This window comes from Catharus ustulatus, chromosome 5 (assembly GCF_009819885.2).
Source record: "Catharus ustulatus isolate bCatUst1 chromosome 5, bCatUst1.pri.v2, whole genome shotgun sequence".
NCBI classification, from domain to species: Eukaryota; Metazoa; Chordata; class Aves; order Passeriformes; family Turdidae; genus Catharus; species Catharus ustulatus.
In genome coordinates, this window is record NC_046225.1 from 9576394 (window position 1) to 9587395 (window position 11002).

At 42.8% G+C, this 11002-nt stretch overlaps 1 protein-coding gene across 4 annotated transcripts in view; it reads right to left on the minus strand.

Annotated features, from left to right (window-relative positions):
- The window catches only part of ELF2 (E74 like ETS transcription factor 2), a 28139-nt gene extending 20046 nt beyond the window's left edge, over positions 1-8093 (minus strand). The window contains exons 1-3 of one of the 4 annotated variants that reach the window (XM_033060768.1): positions 8006-8093; positions 2458-2653; positions 1310-1475 (exon numbers count right to left, since the gene is read on the minus strand). In XM_033060768.1, coding sequence (XP_032916659.1) covers positions 1310-1475; positions 2458-2529 — 238 coding nt within the window. In that variant the 5' untranslated portion in view covers positions 2530-2653; positions 8006-8093. Of the gene's footprint in view, positions 1-1309; positions 1476-2457; positions 2654-7384; positions 7467-8005 lie in introns of those variants that run through there. The other 3 variants (XM_033060769.1, XM_033060772.1, XM_042779306.1) reach the window with 3 other exon arrangements.
- Between the last annotated feature and the right edge of the window lie 2909 nt (positions 8094-11002).

The following is an 11002-nucleotide window of genomic DNA, read 5'->3' on the forward strand; positions in this document are numbered from 1 at the left end:
CATCACTGTTCATGTCCACCTTGTGAAGTTGATGCCTGTGATTTTTGCTGCAGTACTGCAGGATAACATCCAACTTGAGAAGGATGTATGAGCAATTGCATCCACTGTTTACTGAGAAATCTGCACTGAAGTTTACCTAATCTGATGGGAATGCATATAGATTTAATGGGATGCCAAGTTAAGCAGCTGGGACAGTCTCTCACCTTTGTTTTGCTTTCCTGACATCATGAATTTAAACTCCAGCTCTAAATTAGGCAGCCACAGGATAGGAGCACATGCTACCCATGTCAAGTGGGTCTCACCAGTTAAGCATGGAGTGCCAAAAAAAAAAAAGAGGACCTGTCCTTAGATTGCAGTTCTAGGTACTCCCTACCCCAACACTCTGCTAATCCAGCAGAAATTTAACTCAACAAAAATACAGAATAGCTGAGGGTCTCCTTGCTATTTTTCTTCTTGTGAAATTAGCATAGAGAAGCAAGAGAAGCAACACAAGAGAGAAGGAGGGAAGGACAGCAGGAATCACATCCCAACAGCCAGATGTTATTAGGCTGCTACAGCAGCACAGCTTTTGTTGCCACAGACACTTCAAACATACTTTGGTTCCTCTCAGAAAATGGAAACCTCCTGATCATATTCTTTGGGGAGAGGGTGTACAGAAAGATTTGTGTTTATCACTGAACAGTTCAGCTTTCACAGCAAAGCTCCACTCCTATCTTCATTCCTAACTTTTTATTTTATAGATAGATGTGCTAATTTCAATCTATTAGGCTTTTTGCCCATAAAGGGACACCCCAACTCCAATCCCCCTAGTCACCCACTCCTGCATCCAAACAGCAATAAAACAACTCTTGCACCAAAGGATAGAAAGGGACAGACAGGAAGGGGCAAGAGTTGGAAGATGGGATAAATAGAGACACAATAATAGAGTCCCTATTTCCAGCTGCCCTGCAGTAGTGTGGCTCATAGAGTGTATAACTGAATTCTATCCAGCTTTCCTGGCTCAGCTGATTTTTAAAACCTCCAAGTTTAGTTGTCTAGTAAACTCCCTGCATAAGTACACAGCAAAGACATAAATGAAGATCTGCCTGCTCATGAGGAAGAAGACAGAGTTACAATGCAGCACCCTGAATGTAATGTGACATTTTTACTGCCAAGGTAATCCTGTCACCAATGAAGCCTAAGCAAAACTAAGCTCAGAGGAAAGAGATGTGAATCCATGTCAAGACCTCCGTCCCATGGATAGACACATTCCTTGGGGATTTCTAAAAGTACCAAAACCTCATGGAAGAAAAGAATTAAGGAAGTCTACCTGTTTCCACAGTTTCAGTCTCAATTTCTTGTTCCTCTGCTACATCTTGCATCAGGTAAGTCTCATCATCATAAACCAGGACCTGAGCAGCGTAACCCTGTTCTAGTCTGGCACTAGGAACTGGTTCCACAACCACTGCTGGGAATTCAGAGACTGGCTCATTTTCCTATAGAAAGGAAAAAAAAAAAAAAAAAGGAAAGAAAAGAAAAAAAATGCTCTAAATACTGCACTATTGAACTCTATGTCAATATTTTCCTCTTACGTTCTTACATTCTTTATGGAATAATGATAATAATTTAAAATATTTTTAAAGGAAATTTTCTTCCAAAGCAAGAGATTAAAAGAATAAAAGATAGTTATTAGCCATTAGAGGGGGCCTTCTAAATCTCAAAGATACTTTCCTGGGTTTAAGAACTTAGAATTTAAAGCACCAGAGAGCTTAAGGTATTAGAAAAGAGCACACTTTCTAATGAAGACACTCAGCTGTGGGAAGTGTTTCTCACCCTCTGCTTGATGAAAGTTAACAAAAGCTTTGACTATGCACTGCAAGACACCTACATCTGACCTGTGTCTCATGGACACATGTTTTGGGTTAAGTGCACAAGTTATTACAGAAGAACTGACTACTTCAAAGCCTATATGCTCATCTCTACTTATTCAAGGATCAAAATATCTGTAAAAGCCATATATAATGAGTTACAGTGTTGCAGAAGTAGAACCCTGCCAGACTCTCTTTATTAAAAGCTATAGGAGAGTAGAATCTATTTCTTATTTGTTGCTAAGAATGCACAATACAATAAAATATACTGTGCTAGCTAACTTTGAAAGAGGTTTGTGTATTGTTCTGTTCAACTTGTTCTACACCTCAAGACATGTCTGAGATCTTTAAGGAAAGTTTAGTATAGACTATAATTTTGTAAACCCAGTCTACAGTTGTACTGCAGACTTCAAAATTTCCTGCTCCCACTGCTCTGATAACAAAATCTTCTACTAAAAGATATTTGAAAAATGACTGCACTCTTCCTCCTTACACAACAACCTCAAACCTCCATTTGTTTTCACAGCAAGTTTACAATGACATTTTCTTTCAAATTAAGATAAAAGGTGTCAAAGTTTGATAGTAAGCAAGTGCTATTTACTTTTCTAACCTCTTGATTTTTTATTTCATTGCTGTCAAACTCCAGGGCAGGGCCTCCATTGTCAATCACTACTGATGTCATGGTGCATCCCCCGAAGATTCTTTGAGAGCTGTTATCTCTCTCGAAGATAGTAATGCTGATAACCCCAGGATATCAAAGGCTTCAATTCACAATCCACTGCTCTTAAACAGCTAGGCAGAGGTTGCTGAAACACAAAATAATTTTAAGTTATTTGCATAATTTATACTCAAAAGTCTTCTCATGTTTATGAAATCTCTTGCATGCTGCATCTCTACATCTAAATAGGGCATCAGCAAACACTGAGATCAGTGCTCTACAGCAAAAGTCAGAATTTGCCCCAACATTTTTAATAAAATCCATCCATTAGAAGGCTACAACAATCACTGAGGTCTGCAAGAAAAGAGGATCATCTAATGCTCATTGAAGAAAAAAATTATCATCACTACTCCTCTTTTCAACAGAAAGTAATCTTGCACATTTAGGGAAACACTTGTTTGGATTCATACAGAGTAACTGAGCTTCCTACAGGCAAGGTTACACTAACAAAAATTACAAATGCTGATCTCCCCAGCCAGATGCAAACCAAGGAATAAGCACAAGATAAAATTCAAAAGAAATAAAAAGTATACACAATTTAGAAAAAAAAATTAGGCCTTTTTTGCTCACACAGGCAGTCCACTTAAGCACAATTCATACCTAACTACATTTAATTTATAACAGCACAACACCCCCAGTTACTACTTTATTTTCCATTGTTTCATTTGTAAAGCTAGCACCACTTTTTGATGAAGAAGAAAGCTAAGACCTCTTCTGCTCAGACTGGAAGGCCTTTAACAGGCATCCCTTGGAGCCACATACACCTGTTACTCTCCAGATTTTTACAACAAAAAGCCTACTCCTTACCTACCAATTATTCCAAAAGTCTTTAAATTCAAAAATATGTAAAGTAGAAAACCAACTGTCTATGAATATATTAAAATAATCAATCAGAAGAAAAAAAATCTGTTTTATTGCAAAACCTTTTCTTCTTCTACAGTTTTCCACTGATATACACAATAGAAATATTTCCAATGAATCACAACCCAAAACAGAAGTCCAAAGAAATTAAATTGCATTTTAATTTGGAAGCACAGATGTTCCAACCTGTTTCAAACATCAGCATTATTCCTGCAACTCAGACTCACAGATATGTGAACACACATATGGTACCTCTGCATAAGCACATCACAAAGCTAATTTCATTCTCATGCAGAATATTAATGCAAACAATCAATAATAAGTATTACTGCAAATAAACAATCACACCTTAGACCACATCTACTGTTTATTTATATTTTACATACTATAATCCCACACAGGTGGCCAAGTAACTGCCAATTGCAGCAATTGAAAACACTCAGTACTGTTTACAAGATCAGGTTCTGTCAGAAACATGTTATTTTTGTCTCCTAGGATACAGAAGGTTTAGATGACTTTTATGCTGATCCATCTCTATACAAATTACTGTTTTCCTACAGAAATGAAGTTAAGGTGATGCAGGAACATAAATGATAATCCTCATTTTCCAGTTGGGACAGAAATCCTAGTCAGGACCTTACAGTACACAGAAGAATGTGTGAGATGCTAAATCTCAGCATTCATTAAAATAATGGTATCTTCAGACTGAATAGATGGAATAGTCCATCAAGGTAGACAAAGTCTTTATACACAGAATTTGAACTTCATACTGGCATTCAGTCAGCAATGTTTTCAAAACTCTGCCAAGGTAGAGAAAACAACAAGCCCACTCGTCAGCAAGTGAGAAGGTAAGAGTTTCAGTTCAGTCTGGTTTGGAAGTTCTGTCAAAGCAGCCACTCAAACACACCCACACACCTACATGTACGTGAGATTCCCACAGACACAGCCCTTCCTCAGTGCACCAGCACTCCCCTTCTTCCCTTTCCCTAAGTACTGTCTCTATGGGAGACTTTCTGCTTCTCCCTCAAATTTCAGTAGGACACTCAATCTATTCCCCATCCTCTCTCTAGTAAATCCCAACTCATTTGATTCTTGTAAAAGGAAAACACTGCCTGGCCACTTCCAGGAATTAGCTCAGAAATTTACGTTTCCCAAGACTAAGTGAGCCAAAAGACAATTAGACCCAGACTCTTAAAGAAAGAGATGATTCAGATTTGTAAGAGACTAGGCTGTCCCCAGTGATACAATCAGCCAGCACAGAAAGCTGGTTCAAAGTACAACTAGTTTTGAATTACAGAAGCAAGATTAAAAATAAAAATAAAAAATGCGCACTACAAATTTAACTCTTCTCTGGATAGATGCTTACAATAAAGCAAAATACAGAATAACACCAGTGGAGAAAAAATAAATTTAACACTTGCAAAAGAAATTACCAAATTATGTTGTTACAGTTCTGGCATCCACTCCTGTTCTTCCTGATAGTGGAAAATTCAGAGAAAAACTAGTTCTGGAACATTTGGAAAAACCCTTACAACCACAAAAACATCCTTGTTGTTATTTTTATACATATCTCATGGGAAAACAAAACTAAATCTACATGCTCCCATCACCACGTAATAAACAACAAAACCCCAACCAAACTAAAAATTCTGAATGTTGGATGCTTTGCCCCAACAGCAAGAAGTCTCTAACTATTTACCACTACAAAGCACACAACTTTCACTGGTCAAGACAACCAACTGAGCAAGTCTTCAGAGGCTACAGGGCACTTGTCATAAAGGCTGAAAAAAACCAGTTCATTCACCTATTGGACAGTACATTTACCTGACCTACATTATGTATCCAAGTGTGTGCCTACAGGAAATCCAAACTGTTCTCTTCTGTTTCTGGCAGAAAGTTTAAAACCACTGCAAATCACAACTGTGATGAACTCATCCCACTAAAAATGTCCTAAGTTGATTCCCCTGGGCACAACCAAATTAACAGGGAAGTAAACATGCAGCTCAACAGAATAAAAGATAACTGAAAAACAGTGTGGAAAGGATGCTCGAGAAGGTCACCTCTTCTAGGCCAGGCTTCAAGTGAAGTTATTTAGGAGTGATTTCAAAACAAAACTCTAAATGTAAGTCTGCAAAAACTTTGGCACACTTTCCTTTTAACTATAAAATAAACTAGCAAAAAAAACCCCCTCAAAACACAATGCTTGAAAAAAGATGTCCATACACAAAAACAAGACAAACACACACAAGTCTGGGCAGCAGTGACCAGAGCTGCTCCTACAGCACTGAGAACCACCACAGGAACAACAACCCCCTTTCATTCAGGGATTTATCCTAAACCCTGAGGAGAGAGATACCCACACAGATGTAGGACTCCAGCTAGCAGTAGCATCACACACAGCTTTTGGTTTTTTTTCAAATCAGCCTTCTTTTGGTTTAATAAAAAAAAAAAAAAGTTAAGAAAGTTGGCTTGAAAATTAAGTCAGTTGCACATGCAGAAGTACACCAGAAGATCTGCACAAGATCACTGCAGAATCCCATTAACAGGAACAAAGCTTCCTAAGGGCACTAAGGTGTTCTTTCACAGGCAGAACCTCAAATACAGCAGTAAATGCCACTGTCACTGATACATATAAACCACAGCACACTCTGTAAAACATTTCATGCTGACTGAAAAGTCTTTTTTAAGATGCTTTCCCAGATCATATTTACAGCTCTGGCTATCTGATTCACACTGGCACATGCAGAAGAAATGGCAATTTATCTTTCTTTTTCTGAAACTTAGCAAGTCTAAGAATTTAAATTACTGAAAAATCTGTTTGAGCAGAAAAAGAACCCCTAAACTTCTTGCTAAAGTTTGTTGCAGAGGTTATATCAACATGGGGATACAAAGTAAATCATTGCATCCACAAGGCCAGGGGAGCATGCAATCCATGCATTTCACAGTACCTTAACATTTAGACCAAGCACTCAAATTTATAAAACACAAATCAAAATAGGGGATGGGTAAAACAGTTGTAGGCACACCACACTTTGTAAGTTTTCATACAAAAAAGTAATAAATTTACTGCTGAATGCACAGAGACTATTACTCTGGATCAAATTAATGATGCATCAAGTCCAGTAAAACACCAGAAGACCTCCTTCTGTGCAGATATAATTTGATAATCTGAACATCCAAAGTTTGCTCTGAAACCTCAACAGCTAAAGCTGATGAGCCCCAAAACATGTAAGCTTATAATCACTTAGAAACTATTAACGTTCTGCAAAAAGCTTTGTGGCTTCAGCAGCTTCTTCTGGACCTTCCTGCATCTCATCCTATTAGCAGGCTCTCTTCCCACTGCTCTCTATTTAAAGATCCCTTGTAACCTTCGCTTCCCTCTGACACACGTCTCGAATACTTTCCCTTAATTTGCACCTCTCTTTCTAGCAAATTGATTGTTGGTCCTTAACAATCATTTCCACTCCCCCACAAGCCGGAGTGGGGAGGAATTATTCATCATTTTACATACTAAAGCAGCAGCGACGATTAAATTAAATGGTGAGGATGTAGGTTTAAAAAACAAACCCCGACACACACTCTAAAAAGAAGCAGCGTGTAAAAATTGCATAATTAGCTTTGTTAGCATATTCTAGAGGTCAAAAACTTGTAAGATTTAAGTTAGCTTTATGAAGGTAAAGCCTGAGTTGGTTATGAGCCCAGCGAACATAAAGATGTGTGTAACAGTATAAACTTCTGAACAAGGCACTGCTGAGAGCTGAGAGATGAAGAGCCTGTCACTGATGGCACCGCACAAAAGAACCATCCTTTTCCCAGCACCTTTCCAAAAGCAACTGAGCCTGTCCACTAGAAGAGATGGAGCGAGAGAAGGAAAAGCAAAAGCAGCAACGACTAGATCTGGTTTTAAACTTAGAGTGCTGTCTCTCCTAAAGAAGTTACATGAGTAAAGAAAACTCACACGAAAGGTAACAGTGACCAGCCGTACGGGAGGGAGCAGGCAGAACGAAAAACTGAATTATTCAAGCAGAGGGAACACATCCGAAGAGGCACCAGCTAACCAGGACCCGGGCTCACCCAGCCCGACGCTCCTCACCGCGGTACGCTGCCAAGCCAGCCGGGCTCGGGCTGCTCACGGCGGGGCGAGCAGCGCGGGGGGCTCGGCGACCGCGGGACGAGGCACGGCCGGGCCATCACGCATGACAGCGAGTGTCCGGCGCAGCCGGGCTGCCATGTTCTCCCGGTGTAAACAAGGCGCTGCCCCTTGGCGCTGCCCCAGCCGCCTCCCCGCTCCGCCCCCGCGCCGCTGCCCGCGCCGCCCGGCCCGGCCCGCCCGGGAGGCCACGCTGCCCCGGGCTGTTTACACTGACAGCGCCGGGCCCCGGCACCGAAACCGTGCCCGCGGCGGTGGGAGCCGCCGCCGGAGCGACCCCCGGCCCCGCCGCCTCCGGGCCACCCCTCAGAGCCCGAGCCCGGGCGGCCCCGCGGCCCCTCCGCACGGCAGCTGCCGCCTGTCAGCGCCCGCCCGCCCGCCCGCCGCCCCAGCGGGAGCCGACACCGCGAGCCGACACCGCGCCCTTACCGTGGCCGTGCGCCCGGAGGCCGCGTCCGTGGCCCGCCCGAACCGGGAGCAGGAAGCGGCGGCGCCGCCCGGGCAGAGCCGAGCCGAGCCGGGCCGGGCCGGGGCCGCCCCGCGCGGGAGGGGCGGGGGCGCAGCGCGCGACCTGCCCGGCCCGGCCCGGCCCGGCCCCCCCCGCCGCCGGGCGCGCGGGGGCGCCGCGGGCATGCGCGGCCGCTCCGCGCCTGCGCGGGGCTCGCCCGGGCCGGGCGGCGGAGCGGGGCGCGGGAGGGCCGGCGGCGGAGGAGCGGCCGCGCGTCTTCCTTGCTCCTCATCCTTCCTTCCCTGCTCCTCATCCTTCCTTCCCCGCTCGCCATCCGTCCCCGCTCGCCGCGCCCCCAGCCGGAGCAGTCCGCGCTCGGAGCCGCCGCGCTGTCGCTGCGCTGTGCAGGAGCAGGTGCCTGCGCCCTCAGCTCGCTCCGGTGCTGTCCCGGCGGTGTCCCGGAGTGTCCCGTGTGTCTCAGCCATGGGAACCGGTTGCAGGCAGTGTCCTGAATTGCCGGGCCCCGGTTCGGCCCCGCCGCTGCCGCCTCACGGGGTTTGGAGCCAGGCGAAATCGTAATCCGGCTTTTGTTGGACGAGATGCGCCGTCGGACTCTGCTCACGAAGCGAGAATGCATCGAGACTGTCTTGCTGAGGTGTTGAACAGAATTGGTCTTCTTTACAAACATTGGGCTTCAACCATTATGCCCTTCTCTGGAGTTTCACAGGAATAAACAGAAGAGCTTTAGCTGAAGAGGAGGCATTACATTTTCATTACAGACAAAAAGAAAACCCTGCATTGCCAAGGAGATCTTCTGCAAGGAAAAGCCGCTTGCTGTAAGGAGCTCTAGGACGATGGTTTTGTTCAGACTGATTTGGGCTCCCTGTGCCCTTACAGTGAAGGGAATGATTTAAGGATCTCCCTTCTGACAGGAGCCCAGCCCCTGGGACAGGCAGTTCGGCCATACAAATCTGCTCCTCACCTCCATGTGCCAGCAAAAATACCTCTGCTACATCTGAGTTTCCATCTGACTGTCCTCATCTACTGCTCCTTTGGCACTCTGTGCATCTCCTGCTTCACCAGCTCTGATTTCCAGTATTCAGCTTCTGCCTTGTGCATGTTACCACCCACTGCTCTACTGCTCTGGCTCATACATTTGAACAGAATATTTCCTCCCTCTGCATTCTCAGGGCATCAGCTTCCTTTCCGAAGGAAATTAAATCTTTCAGGGGTCTTCAGGCTGTGGAATCTGACTGACGTTTACAAGTTACGTACAATTTGAGTTTTCCAGGATAAGTAACATGTGCAGTTATTTTACTCAGGGATGGCACAAACATCTCCCTGAGATTAAAGGTAGCTCCAAAACAATACCAGTCCTGTGCCCTGAAGCAGGGAAACATTGGTGATTCTTTCTTCCCAAAAACATGTCAGGCATTGCTAATAATAGATGGTGCTACCAGCAGCCTCTTATGTAAGTGGCTACAACTGAGGTGTAAATTTGTATGATTTGTGTAGTAAAGCACACACCATAGCAAAACTGAGCTTTTACCACACACTAAGCCTACCAGACATGTAGTCAGGCTTACTCTTGGATGTCAATTACAGATTTTGCTCCTAGTTTATATTAACAAAAAAAATCAGTTGTCTGTCTACTCTTTAAAAGGTATGAGGTATCACTTTTAGGTTTTTTGTTTGCCTTTAAAAACAAGATTCAGATTATATGGAGAAAAACATTATCATTTATTAACAATATAGCTGACATCCATGTTGCTGCTAGAAATTACAGTATTCAGTCTTTGCACATTAGAGAATGTAATTATTTTAATAGTCTAGCATGTAAATTGTATCAAAAAGATAACAAAGATGTAAAGTTAAAATCTCATTAGTAGTGGATTATGGAAGACAGCAGATTACAATTATAAAATAAAAGGAAGAAAAGGGCAAGTCAAGAGAAGGGTGGGGTATTGAGAGGAAAAGATTAAATACTTCCTGGCAGAAATTGCCTTGTTATGGATTGGATGGGAATTTTAGCTGGATGGGAATTTTAGCCTTCAATGACAATTTTTTGGAGCCTGACAGACCTAAGTGCTATCAGTTTCATTTTAGTGCTAATTAGTCCTGACTTCATGTGCTCACTTTCTGGACTTTGAATGTTTTTCTTTCCTTGTTCTTCTTTCCATGGGTCCAAACCCAGGTTAAAACTCAGAAAAATTAGAAAACCTCTTGCCTTGATCCTTTTCATGGAAAAAGAAAGAATTACATAGAACTAAGGACAAAGTGGCTTTTTGCTGTATAGTAGACTTTAAAATACAGCAGTTGAACTTCATTATAGAACTTCATTAATAATTTAAATGATAACAAAGACATTCACATCCAGCCTCATTGTGTGCCCAGAGGCAAGAACTGTCAAGCCTTGAACACTTACTCCAGGTTTGGCTCCTTTCACTTTATAAGACCCTCAGTACCAAATGTGCTGTGCTGGAAATTAATCACTTACTGAAACAGTGGAATGAGAAGTGTTTGTATTACTTGGATTTCCTACAAACAACAAATACAAACATACAAACAACAACAAACTCCAAACAAACAACAAAAACAAACAAAAACTCAAGCCAATTTTCTCCTGTGGGAGAAAAGCATACATTATTAATTTCTTCCTGTGTTGTTCAGCTCCAAGATTTGAGGATGAGGGATTGTTTCTCTGTCCCAGGTTTTAGTAATGTTACTGCTTTTGATTTACTGCCCTCTTCTGCTTGATGATGTGAGTTGTCCAATAGTTAATTATGCTCAGTTAGCCCTCACTGGAGAATAACATTTCCCACTGACTACTCAGAAAGAAGATAGCCATGTGCAGGGAAAAGGAAGCAGAAAAAAAAATCACATTGGGGGTGATCAATGAACCTCCATGGGCCTCAGTAACTTAATTATATTATAGAGCTAGAAAGAGGAAATATGGTTTTGATAGATATTGCTGTCTC